Raw genomic sequence first — 13,883 nt, 5'->3', positions numbered from 1 at the left:
CACAATTCGAATTGGTAATGAAGTTTACTGAGAACAGATAACAATAATAAAAGCAATATACACTAATTTAAACACTTAACAAAAGTGAACAAAAGAACATGTTCTGAAAAGAAAGGTAAGACAACAGCCAACAATGTAATTTAATCTAAGAAGTCGAATGACGTTCGCTGCGCAGGTTAATAAGGTGTTCCTCCACACTTTGAACTCGACCTTCAATTGTTTCTAATCTATTGCCCAGGAACATGCGGAGATCTTTTATCTGTGTCATTAATTTGGTCAATGTGGCAGAAGATGATTCATCTGGTGTTGGAGACGTTTGTCTTTCTTCTTGTGCAAAGTTACCATCATTTGCTTCTTCATTATCTTCTTCTTCATGAATGTGTACATCATCTTTGTAAACCCATACTCCTTCAGCGTTTTTTTCATAACCCATGGTTGTAAAAACATCGTAACCAATCCTCTGTTTATCCTTGACTTCGGCGAAAGGGTCAGTTTCTGTAGGGACACCGAAGTGTTCCAAGAAGGTGGTAATTACATGCGAATATGGGAGTTGGGCGTTGTCCCCTGTAGCCATTTTCATCCTGTTTCGAATGACATGGCCCCAGTTAATCTCTAGAGAATTCATCATTGCCCACATCAACATAATGTCCTCCTCCTTTGCCTGTGCAACATTGGTTGATCGAGGAAGTAAGATGCGACAGATTACATAATGAAGTAGTCTACATTCGAACTTCATACGCCCTGCCGTTAGTCTTCCTTTATTGAGTGGTCGTGGATCTGGTTTACGAATCATTTGCCTAGCAGTAAGAGAATTGTATTCCTCCTTCCACTCATCAACTACATGTCCTTCAAAATTAACACCAACGCAAGGAATTGAAGTTAGTTTATGAAAAAGACTAGGTTTGATTGTCATTTTCACATGCTTAACCTCGCTCCGAATTACTCCAGAGTCTGATATACACATATTGTTGTAAAAAACCCGAACTAATTCGGGGTAGTAGTGGCGTCTGAAAGCAACAAATTGACTTAGCCCAGCCTTGGTCAAAATGTCGAAGAATTCGAATTCTCCAGCTTCCGAAAACACGTCGTCAAGGTACTTCCCTTCAAGGATTTGACGCTGACAGAAATGTGCAGCGAACCTTTCGTATTGCTCGTCGTTAGAAAACATTTTGTTACATGTTAATGGTGGCGACAGTGGAGGGGAAAGTGATGGGCGACTTCGAGATCCCCCTTTGGAAGAGGATGCCCGTCGTTTCTTCTGTGCACGATCCGCCATTGACGGTCTTTAGGGTTTTGAAATGATAAATTGAAGTTGTGATTAATTTGCAGTGAGTAACGTTTTCCTTTTGCCAAGTTGGTTATAACCATAATTAATAGGTAATGGGGTAGTGGGTGAGGTGGGTAACGGTTAGAGTGGCCGTGATTTTAAAACTGGGTGGTGGAAGTTATGAAGAACTGATGAAGGTAATTAATTGTGTCTGCAGCGCCACTTCATCTGTTTGTTGTCATGCGGCTGTAATCGATTACAACTGCCATTGTAATCGATTACCAGAGCATTGAATTTGTCTAACATAATGTTATTCCAAACATTAACCTGTCAAAAGTGTGCAAAACAGTTTTGAAAAATATATCACAACAAAAGATGATCTAATATTAACAAAACATCATGAAAGTGAGTTATCAAAATTATTATGAACAGTAGATAACAATGACATAAAGCCAAGTGGAGGCATTTCAGATAGTTGTGAAACTTGTTGCGATTCGTTTGAATAACGAAGGATCTCTTCAGATTGTGTAATAGTAGAGTTAGTTGTTTCATGTGATCAGAAAGCAACATATATGAGCACCGTGTGACATAAAAAAGGCCTAATTATAGATTAACATGAATCATAGTACTCACATTTTGTTGAAGCGTTGTTGTTGAAGCATGTTTCCTTGAAGTGATTTTCCTTTTTCTGCTTAGTGTTTCAACAGTTGACTTCAATCTGTTAGTTCTTGGTCGGCCTTTACGCTTCACCACCACAGGACTCCGAACATGTACATCACTACTTCCACATGGGGTGTACGATGGACTACCGGTAACTGGAATTTCATACTTGAGTTGTCCGTCCTCACTTACTATGTTATTTCTTACTGATGTATTGACTCCAAACTTTTTACCAAGATAATTCAATTCTTTTTCCAATTCATTACACGCTGTTTGAGATTCACAAGCAGCCTCAGCTATGTCATAGAACCGCTTACACAACATTTGGTACCTTTGCATCTAGGGTTCCTGATGCAAAGAACTGTAACCTGCCCTAATCAGTGTGTGCTTTCTTATGATATTTTTACTCCAACGAGGGAGCACGTATTTGGCGGGGACATTTTGCACATCTTCCTGACCGAGAACCAATAGGCAATGCCTACAAATAATACCTCTGAACTCAAATAGTAGACAAGAGCAAGTTGTTTCCTTTGTTAGAGGATCAAATTCAACATCGTAATATTTGGCGGAACATTTTCCATCCCACATGCACTCTTCTTTGATCGTGTACTTGTTAGAAATACAGTCCTTGATCGTGTCTTTGATGAAACAATTCATCCTTGACCGAAACTCATTTTGTACTTCCTCAAATTTTGCGTGTGTACTCAACTTGAAATTGTCGTTCAATAGGTGATTGAGACCCACAGGCAACCGTTGTATTGAGGGAAGAGAAGTCTGCTTCTATTTCTTTTTGGGCTTTGAATTTAAGAGCATTATCATACTGAACCACAAATTGTTGAAGTGTCGTACTCGAATTGATGAATCCATCAAAAAAAACATTCATTCCCTCAATTCTTTGAGTTGTGGACATACCCGCCCAAAAATGATTTTTCAAGTAGCAAGACACCCACATGTGTCTCTCATCGTACAAATTTCCTAACAATTCATTATTTTCTAAGTTGTGTTTCCTGAGTACTTCTTTCCAACCCATTTCAAAGTCACATGTGGAAGAACAGTCATATACAAGCACTTTCACATCGTTCTTGATAGCAACATGATTTTTATAACTTTGCAGTTTTTCGGGTATCTTTTTCATTATGTGCCACAAACACCACCTATGTTTTGTTCTGGGGAATACTTCTTTAATTGCATTAGTATTGCCTTACACTGGTCTGTAACAATACTGTCTGGTGCCTTGTTGCCCATACATCTTAACCAAGTCTGGAATAACCACACAAATGACGTAGTGTCCTCTGATGAAAGTAATCCACAACCAAGTAAGATGGATTGTCCATGATGGTTCACTCCCACAAATGGAGCAAATGACATGTCATATTTGTTTGTTAAATAAGTAGTATCAAAAAACACCATATCACCAAATTCTTCACAAGCAGCTCGGCTTTTAGCGTCCGCCCAAAATACACTAGTAATTCTATTTCCTTCATCCATTTCTAGTTCGTAGAAGAAATCGTTATTGAGGTCTCTCATTTTTGAAAAGTGACGTAGTAGCGTCTAACCATCCCCCTCCTTACAAACTGACCTTCTATGTTGACCGATGAATTTTCTAGCATCTCTCTCCATAAATTCCATATTTTCATATCCACCAGCGTCACTGACCATGCTAAGAAAAATTTTGTTTATACGTACACCAAAGCGTCATCGTTAACTTCCAACGTGTGTTTCGCTTGCATGTTCAATTTTTTATTGCCACAAATGAGATTGGAGGTTTGTGGACACAGCTCATGACTGTGCTCTACAATAACAGTCCTAACAACCCATTTGTCATCTTTTCGAGCAAATGTGATTCCAGCATGGCATTGTTTAGTTTGACTAGGTAGAGTTTTTACTTCAGGACGAATGTTAGAAACATATCTACCTTCCCTTGAACATACTAATCTCAAGTAATACACTTGGTTATTGTTGTCCTTCTTTGAAGTTCTTGTTCGAACACCAAAACCACATCTTTTTCCATAATCACAATAAAATTTCCTTGCTTCTTCCATAGTGTCAAAACACATGTTCAAAGTTGGGACGATATCTGAAAAACTTTGATCTACGGTATTAAATTCGTCAATGCTTTCACCATCCATAGTCATTTAATGTCGACAACTGTGCATCCCTTCAATGAATGTATTACCTAGGTAGATTGCTTAAAAAATTAAAGAACTAAACAAAGCAACTGATAGATATGGAAGTCATAAATATATCAAACCACGTTGTAAGAAATAGTTCAACCAATAAATTTAAGATAATAGAAGACTTTCGAAATTTGGTGGATGGACCGTACTTACATGTAGACTTCCAGTTGAAGGCCTTCAATGCTTCAATATACTCTTATTTTAATGTTCTTGCTATGCTTCTAACTAACCACCATCAACCACACTATGCATTTAAATTCTTTTGTACTTCACTTCAAAGGGGATTTCTGGTGAGAACCAACACAAGTATTAAAGAAGGATGAGATATTCAAACTTAAATGGTTTAAGATAAACGCAATTAATACAGAGAAAGAAATCAATACTACGGTATACGGTGTTTAAGGCGGGAAGCAACATTTAATGCATGTCATATATTAGGTAGGAAAAGGTGGAGGGTATAAGTAAGTATAATTTTGCACACATTAAATGCAACTTTCACTAAATAAGCAAAAAGTTTTCCTAATGCGTGGGACGATGTGTGAAAAAGCAATCTGCAGTGTCATTTCCATAAAATCTCCTTCATTAAATGCATGATAAAGGTTTACAAGGTCAGTGGTATTCAATGTTAAAGTATTATTTTAATTGAATGTCAAATCAAACATAAATAATTGAATGTTAAAGTATTTATTTAATAACATTTATTTATCAACTTTTTTGCTCTTTATATACGACAACACATTAAGCCCAACGAAGTCACCTTGAATGTAAATCGAATTACAAAATTCCAAAACACTCGAAGTAATGTGTATTCTTCACTACACGATTTCCAGTTTCAAACTTAATATCTCTGGTTATTAAATTATATTATTCTTTCAGGTAAGAAGACCATGGATGCTTGGGAAGGTCTTGAAATTGACGACGAAGACCTCCAATCATTCTTGAAGAAATGTGATAGTTCCTCATCATTGATTCCTGATCCGACTGGGAATGTGCAGGCAGCCATGATGAATAGGATAAGTGATGATCCTTGTACCACCCAACAATTTGTTGAGGATGTTGCTAAAAATTATATTACCTTCACCCTCACTCTATATTATTTAATTTAAAAATTATTTTTTTAAAATACAAATTATTATTTTAAAAAATTTATTTGAAACTTATTTCTAACAATGCCTTTTATAAAATTTCTTTTTATTTTTTCAGTTTTAACTTTAATTATTATTAATAATATCAATTTCATTTTGATATAATTTTTACTACTTAAATTTAAATTGCAAATTAATAATTATCTATTTTTACCACTTAAAACTTTTATTTTAATTTATGACATATTCCATCCATTAATTTTTTTTAATCCAAATAACATTACATATTTTTTCCATTCACTCACTCACTCTCTTCCTCACGTTGACTCTCCTTTCCAAACATATCTTCGTTATCTTTTCTTACCTTTAATTTAATTCACGATCATGTTCCTAATACAGTAGAAGTATCAAAGTAAATCAAGAGCCAAACAAAGCATATCAGAATTAAAGCCAGTTGTTTAAGGCCGTCTTATCAGAAATCAACTTCCATTAATTAAAGCAAATATTCGTAAAGGTTGTCTATTATTCTACAAATTATATGTTGGCTCACATTCAACTACTTTGTTTCAATTTAAAATATTTTTTTTAAATTACTTTTTTTTAATATCAAACTTTAAAAAAAAAAATACTTGTTTTAAAATAAGTATATTAGACAAATACATAAACAAAATAAAAATTATTTTGTTATTAAATAGTATTTGTTTAAAAAAAAGCAAAGAAAACGAACTCATAATGTTTATAAGTACAAAGAAGTTCTTGGCAAGGTTCTAAAACTTAATTCTTTGTATAAAACTCCTTTTGGAGCATATTGACGCAGTAAAGTGATATTTTAAAATTAAGATATGCATTTTAAGAATTTTTTAAAATTATTTTTTAATTCTTATAATTATAGCTCCTATGCCTTTAGGTCCGCAAAACTATCTATTAACTTTAAATGTATAACATCTTCTACTATTCTTTTTTCGGTCTTATAGTTTAAGTATATTTAGTTACGGCGAAAAATGAAAAGAATGATCGTTAATATTCTGAAAGTTAGGAAGAATATTTCAAATTAAGATTATTTTATAATTTTTTAAATACATAATTTAATTGAGTAATATACTTATTAATTTATATATATATATATATATATATATGTAATTTTTATTATGATTTTTTTTCTTTTTCTCTTTCTATATATGCAAATCATGAAAAAAGGTTACCAAAAAAATAGGAAGAAGTTCTTGATGGATTCAACATATATGAACGAACTGAAACCCAAGTAGAAGCTAGCCCATTTGCGAAAAGGAGTCCTATCCTAGCCCATTTGAAGGGAATGTCTGTGGTGTAGAAAAGTAATGTGAAGTATGAAGAAGGTTCGTAGAAGGTGGCAGAGTTACAAGACAACAAAATGGGACCAGTAGGGTGTGTTGAATATAAGTAGGTTCACGACTGACAAAGATGTTTCTTAACCATGTTCATTAGACAATGCCTTTATTTACTTTTAAACATATTTTATATTTTATTGGTCCACTAAATAGACGGCGGCCAACATCTACTATCATTATGTATGGAGCAACAAAACTTGGTGCTCAAGTTTCAAACTCCAAAACATGGACACAATCTTTTTCATATCTGACAAAAACAAAGGGTCCCAATCTTTTTAATCACTCATTATTTTAAGTCAACAGTTAGTCAGTAAATTCATATCTATTACCTGTTCACACTCACTCTACATTATTTAATTTAAATTTTTTTTTTTTTATACACGTCAACTATCTTCCACAACATAATCTCACTGTTTTTTAATACTTAATGCAATTGGGTCTACAGTTTGAATGACATTCTGCTACATTTAATTACTAGTTTTTTATGGGAAAAAGAGGAGATAAAAGTAAAAGGTGGATCCAAGCTGGCCAAGTTGAAAGAAAAGGAAAAGGACGACAACTTGATTGAAGACATGGGAAGAAAAAGGTTTGAATTGAATCCCAAGGGCCAAAAGATGAAAATGATTCCTGACAAAACCAACCAATTCTGTGGAATGGTCTTCATCAATCTACTACGAGGTAACATCCTGGTAGCTTCCACCCTCAGACCAACGTCCTTATCCACCACCCTCACCAACCACGTCACATTCATTTTTACTGTTTCTCAATCCATTTTCCATCACAATCTTCTACCTAAATAAAAAACATATTCCATGCAACTCTCCATAACTGTTTATCCAATTTTTTTACCTCTTTCCATTTTTTAATTAGTGCTACAACAACCTTAAATTTCCCCGACAATAATTTTGTTATCATTTGATGTTTTGTTATGTGTTTTTTTTTTTACTGAAAACTTCTGTAGAAGATATATATACGCACGCCTAAAATCTGTGTGCACATTGCTGTCTTGATTGTGTGTGTGCATTGGAAAAATATGTCACTAACTCTTCATCAAAATGTGTGGCACGCACCTAATAGTCAAAGCATTACTGAAGAGTTGTACCAATTTCAGTAAATTGTGTTCTGGAAAAGAATATTCTTCGAGATTTGCAACTATTGTTAGTTTATCAGAGTGTGTTTATTAAGAAAATGGTTTTTCATTTTTATTTCAGAAAATTTTAAGGTATTTTTGAGAACGTTCAAAAGTGATACACGTGGCGCGGAACAGTTGGGCGGAGGAATAAAAGTTGGGTCCACATGGTGTCGACCAGATAGAGAGTGAGCAGTCAACGATTTGACCAGAACCGGGTGGGGCGGTGACGGAAGCAGTGACAAAATGAGGCGAAGGTGGCTCCCTCAAACGCATACTCCACTCAGGATGTGCCACGTATCGGCTGCGGTTACATTTATAGGTTGGAGCCGAGACCAGGTTCGAAGTTTGAAGGACTTGTCTACCCTACGTACCGCCTCCCTCCACGCACGTGTGAAAATAAAGCCTTTCTCGCGTCCTATAAAGCTTAACCTCACCTTTCTTTTCTCAAGTTTCAAGTCACACACAAAAACTACAGCCAGGGATAGTAAGAACAGAGACACAAACTAGAGAAGAGAGCAACCACGAATGCAAGGAGAATTGGAATTACCACCTGGGTTTAGATTCCACCCCACCGACGATGAACTCGTGAATCACTACTTGTGTAGAAAGTGTGCTGCTCAGTCCATTGCCGCTCCCATCATCAAAGAAATCGATTTGTATAAGTTTGATCCATGGCAGCTTCCAGGTACCACCCTTTTTCTTAACCATCATTCAACTAACAAACAACTTCCATTCGTCATGGAATAACCCTTCTTCTTTTCTCTGTGCAGACATGGCTCTTTACGGTGAGAAAGAGTGGTACTTTTTCTCCCCTCGTGACCGAAAATATCCAAACGGTTCACGACCGAACCGGGCTGCTGGAACCGGGTACTGGAAGGCCACCGGAGCCGATAAACCGATTGGAAAACCGGAAGCCCGTGGAATTAAGAAAGCCCTTGTGTTCTACGCGGGGAAAGCTCCGAAAGGGGTTAAGACAAATTGGATCATGCACGAATATCGCTTAGCCAACGTCGATAGATCTGCCTCCAAGAAAAACAACAATTTGAGGGTATGTCCTGATAACAACTACCTTCTTCTTCTTTTTTTGTTTAATTTTGCTTCATTATAATTCGTTAAACTTTTGTAACGATTGTGTCTGTCTGTTGGAATTGCAGCTTGATGATTGGGTGCTATGTCGAATTTACAACAAGAAAGGGAAGATTGAGAAGTACAATAATGTCGACGGGGTGGTGGAACAGAAACCGGCGAAATTACCGGAGGAGGTTCTGTTCCAACACGAGATGAAGCCTGAGATCCAGATGTACGGCCACGATCATTTCAGGAACAACCAATTGTACATGGACACGTCGGATTCCGTGCCGAGGTTAAACACGGACTCTAGCTGCTCCGAGCACGTGGTTTCACCGGACGGCACCTGCGAGAAGGAGGTGCAGAGCGAGCCCAAGTGGAACGACCTGGAGTTGGGCCCGGACCTGGTTTCGGGCTACGATTTTAATTTCATGGAGCTGTCAGCAGATGACGCTTTTGCCCCTCAGGCCCAGTTCCAAATGAACCAGCCCTCGACGTGGCAAGATATGTTCGCGTACCTTCCGAAGACATTTTAATTTTTTAGGAAACAAGGGTCTCACATTTATTTATAAAATTCGTTCAAAGCCGAAAGAAAAAAAAAAAAAAAGCATTAAATCGTGCGGCACTAACTACCACACGTGCTGTTGAGTTTAACTGGTATTGGTTCCTAAGGAAAAATGAGAGATCAGGTATACTGTAACTAAATAAAACCAAGAAAATTGATCTCCACTGGGTGAAGAATGAAGAATGAAGATCCGTTAGTTATGTTAGGAGTTGTGTTAGAAAATTGTAGTTCCGATGCTATTGCATTTGGATTCTTTTAATATTATATTATATTTTTTTAATTTTTCAGACTAAGCAGCAATTGAAAATTGAAATGTAGGGTTTCATCTCATCTACTTGAAACTAAACTTGTGTTATTGTGGTCCATACTGCATCAACTTTCATCGTGTTTTACTTTTAAATGCTAACTGATGTAATACGATAACTAATTACTTCGGGAATCACAATGTTACACCATTACAATACAACAATAAATGATGGACCTCCTTAACATGTTCCAATATAACCGACATCCTAGATTATGGAACAACAACCTTATATGCATGATTGAACTCTTTTTTTTTTTTTTTAAATGATCAAATACTGACACCTCTGGATTTTGGAACTCGGCTGCAATCTGCAGGTCCCCAACCAATTAACTTCTTCTCGTTTTCGAATACCATAACTTTGTCTTGCATGGATATGTCTGCATAAACAATAAAATAATGTAGAACAAAGATGGGGAACCAGAAGAAAAGAGATGGTAACAGTAGAACAAAGATTCCTACCTCCAATTAGGTTTAGTTCCTCCAAACCTATTTCAGAACCGTCTAGAATGCCCAGACAAACATTTCCCAAGTTCTGGAGAAACATATGACCCATGAAGTACATCCATTACTTGGTATAGCAGCAAAGAAGTAGAGAAAAATAGAAATATTTGATAGGTTAGAGTGTAGAACTTACTGATATTATGAGATAAGCTTCAGGAGCGATCTCAAATTGAGCTTTAACTCTTCCACCACTGTTGAAACTAAGTGCCACGGGCTTGAAGTATTTCCGGACTTCACGTATGCTTCTGAAAGGTCTTCTACCGTGCCAGCATAAAGGTAAAGTCTGATCATCAGGTGCTGCTTTCAAGGGCTTTCCAGTTAAGTCCTTCTTCAGCTACATTTGGAAAATCGAACAAATTACCATGTTAAGTAACCTGCCATTATTTTCTCGCACAAGATTATAAATACTGTCAACCTAAATGTTGATGAACATAGAATGAACTGAGTTTATTATTTTTCCAACAAAACTTGCATGATCATATAAAAGAAATGTTTCACCATGCCTATTGAAACACTTCAAATCGGGGAATACAGTGAAAATCATTTAACTGACCCAAGAAAGTAATGCTTGGTAAGCATGAGAGTTGAAGTAACTATAAGAACTCCCCGTGTCAAAAACAGCAGTCAGACTTCCAACGCCAGTTTTCCTTCCTCCGAAAACGAGTTCAGCTGGCCCTGCAGAGTAATGTTTGCTGAGACAAAGCACACAAGATTTGAATAAGTACATAGAACCATGAATCATTAAGAACATGTGGAAAATGTAAAACGAGGATGTGACTTCTTAAGGTGTACTCACGAATCTAGTGATGAAATTGGAGTCCATGTGACTCGAGCAGAGTCATATGCATTTCCAAAGAAGATATACCCTCCTCCTTGTGAACTTAAACAGTGACCAATCACATTTCGCACCAAGCCCTGACTGTTCAGCTGGGATATCAAGCTGGTCTTTCCCCTTCCAAGACCAAGTATTCCATCTAAGGGATGGTAAGAAGAAGGTGAGAAGACTTGATCATATCCACACCTGTAGAAAGGAATAAAAATACAGTTGCATTAGCTTACTACTCAGAATGTCTCAACAAAAATGCTCGACACATTGCAATGTAAAGATGCCATGATCAACAATATTCTGAACGAGTGATTTTCTGAAACCTTTCTGGCCAATGGCAATACTTAAACTCATAAGAATATATTCTAATTCTTAGGATTGCTGAACTCGTAAGAAACTTGTTGGAAAATGAAAAGAAAAAAGCTTTAGTCATCCCAGAAAGAAAAATGTATCATGAAAAACATAACTTCTCTGTCATTAATTATTTTGAATCTCTTAATTGTTAGTAAATAGTGTTTTACATAACATGCATGTTTGGTTCAGCTTTTAGGAAACTGCACATCCTGTAACACAGCCTACAATTCCTAGCATTTGCATCAAATCCTTTTATTTGACACGATTTAGGAAAAAGTGGTACGTGCGTATGTGTTTGCACAAAAAATGATATCATCCAACATCATGGAGTTTAGTAAAGTTGCCACAAGGGTCCACTCTAAAGTTCTGATTTTTCAGCACCCATGTTTAACCTATCTACATAAGTTGTCAAATGGTTTCAAACAATTTTATGTCCATATCATTCTCATCTGTATTGGTACAATCATTTTGCTGAATGTTCTATCTGAAGGCCTTTTCAAAAAGCAAGCATGCAGAAACGCTAGTATATCAAGAAAACAATCATAGACAAAGGAAATATGGTAGAGAGGAGGTGAAACAAAGCTTGCATAATAAACTAACCCCAGTGCCATCCGAACTTTAAGTTGGACTCCATTGGTAAAGTTAAGAAGGTAGACATCATTGAGAAGCACACCCAAGGTTGAGTACTGATCTGCATAATTAATTTCATAGTCACATTGATCAGGGTTTTCACAGATGTAGTCTTCAGAGGGCTGCAATGATGCACAAAGAGGATCCTTGCAAGGAACAAAGTCATTGCTAGGCCTGTAGAGTTGATGGGGTGTCTGGAAAAATAAGCAACAAATTCAGTTCAACCAATGCAATAAGCAAGAACGAGCTTTTCAATCTCAAAACATTTTGCAGTCACATTCAAAAAAGTTAATTGATGGGGGGTTTTCTTTTCATATTGGTAGTGAAGTGATAACAGTACCTCAGAGCAATGGGTGCAAGGGGCATCACACTGGAGCCATGTGAGGTCACTACCTGTGTCCACATCAAGAAAATAAGGCCTTGGTGGCTGACCGATATTGAGAGTAACATTATAGAACCTGTAAACATTGAAATCAACAATAGAAAAATGGCTTATATTAGAATATCAATATCCTAAAGATGTTTCACTTTAATTAGAAAAAGCAAGTTATAGATGTCCACAGAAGACTACTTTTGCTAGGAACAAATAACTAAAGTTGTTTTGCTATACTCTTTTGGAAAAGTTCTGAAGCAGATAACAACATCAAGTGAACCCCATAACATGAAACAACACGAAGAACGGAGAAAGAAGACTTGTAAATAAGTTATGTACCTACCCAACAGGATAAACGTTGCCATGAAGAGGGATCACAACAGAAGAGCCAGCAGGATTCAACAGTCTTGGACATGATGATGACGTGGCTTGACTTGGAAGAATTGAGTTCCTTCCATTTTTTTGTCTGTTACCAAACCAAGCTGAACAGTAAGACACGTTGAACAACACCATCATTGCAAGCAGCATCTCTGCTTTTCCCATCTTCATCCTCTTCTCTCTCTAGATCCAACCAAAAACTTCTTTCTTTTATTATTTTGTTTATTTGTTTTTAAATCTATGGATGAAAGAAACTAAAGAGTGGTGGTGGGGTTAAGTTTAAATCAGAATTCTTGATTCTTGTAGAAAGAATTGGTTTTGCCCTTGTCCATGAAGAATGGGATTCATGGGTATTGCTTTTGCTTCAATTGTTGGTGTTAGTTTGTGGGAATATAGGTGACAACCTAGGATTGGGTTTGGGTTTGTGTTAAGGAAGGAGGAAAGAACAGAACAACCTTGGCATTGGAATTGGAAGTAGGATTGCTTCTCATGCTGTAGCTTCTAGTTCCTTTCTTCCTGATGAAGCATCAACACTGAACTTTGTCCAGAAAAATTATCACAACCCTTTTGAGTAAATGAAGAAAAAATCGGAACTGGAACTGGAAACACTGTTGTGTTGTGTATTCGTTCAGGATTTGAAAGTCTTCGATAGCTTCTGGGAAACTTCTTTCTTGTCTCCTTCCAACACTGCAGCCAAAAACTTGATATATTTTATCTTAACTTCTTTCTGAGTGCAACATTTACATTTTTTATTCACTTCTTTAACTTTTATAATTAAACACAACTCAAACTTTTAATTTCTACATTTAAAAAAATATATATTTTAGTTTCTAATATACCATTCATAGGTGTCCTTTGAAAAAATTACTACCTTTTCATGTGAAACCAATAAACACACGTAATATGTAATAATCTTTATTTTTGATTTTACCTTATACATTCTTATTAATTTCTCTATTTTTTTCTTACATACCGCCGTCAAAGTGTACGTGGATTTCTACTTACCATTATACTTGTTAAATTAGTTTATTTTGACTTTAATACTTATAAATTAAAGCTAAAAAAACACATAGAACAAAAAAATTCTTTTATTAAAAAGTTTACAAAATTAAATATTCATAAAATTTTATGGATTAAAGTAAGCTGTGGATATTTTATTCTTAATAATATTTATTTATTTTTAATTAAATTAA

General features: G+C 35.9%; 3 protein-coding genes across 3 annotated transcripts; 1 reads left to right on the top strand and 2 right to left on the bottom strand.

Moving 5' to 3' along the window:
* Positions 1 to 3,603: 3,603 nt before the first annotated feature.
* Positions 3,604 to 4,056, bottom strand: LOC106766675 (protein FAR1-RELATED SEQUENCE 2-like). Its single transcript, XM_014651386.1, has one exon. The coding sequence runs from the start codon at positions 4,054 to 4,056 to the stop codon at positions 3,604 to 3,606; it is 453 nt and encodes a 150-aa protein (XP_014506872.1).
* A 4,000-nt stretch (positions 4,057 to 8,056) lies between these two features.
* LOC106768677 (NAC domain-containing protein 2) lies at positions 8,057 to 9,614 on the top strand. The gene is made up of 3 exons (XM_014653938.2): positions 8,057 to 8,373; positions 8,459 to 8,736; positions 8,843 to 9,614. Exons 1-3 carry the CDS (start codon positions 8,214 to 8,216, stop codon positions 9,290 to 9,292), a joined length of 888 nt encoding a protein of 295 aa, XP_014509424.1. The 5' UTR covers positions 8,057 to 8,213; the 3' UTR covers positions 9,293 to 9,614.
* A 39-nt stretch (positions 9,615 to 9,653) lies between these two features.
* Positions 9,654 to 13,388, bottom strand: LOC106768676 (aspartic proteinase Asp1-like). The gene is made up of 8 exons (XM_014653937.2): positions 12,656 to 13,388; positions 12,280 to 12,397; positions 11,910 to 12,133; positions 10,926 to 11,150; positions 10,683 to 10,821; positions 10,263 to 10,463; positions 10,088 to 10,160; positions 9,654 to 10,005 (listed from the first exon to the last, which is right to left on the bottom strand). The coding sequence occupies exons 1-8, from the start codon at positions 12,859 to 12,861 to the stop codon at positions 9,896 to 9,898; spliced, it is 1,296 nt and encodes a 431-aa protein (XP_014509423.1). The 5' UTR covers positions 12,862 to 13,388; the 3' UTR covers positions 9,654 to 9,895.
* Between the last annotated feature and the right edge of the window lie 495 nt (positions 13,389 to 13,883).

Source organism: Vigna radiata, chromosome 7 (assembly GCF_000741045.1).
Source record: "Vigna radiata var. radiata cultivar VC1973A chromosome 7, Vradiata_ver6, whole genome shotgun sequence".
In the NCBI taxonomy this organism is placed as follows: Eukaryota; Viridiplantae; Streptophyta; class Magnoliopsida; order Fabales; family Fabaceae; genus Vigna; species Vigna radiata.
The sequence above is the reverse complement of the archived record's forward strand: the minus strand, read 5'-3'. Positions and strand labels throughout refer to the sequence as shown.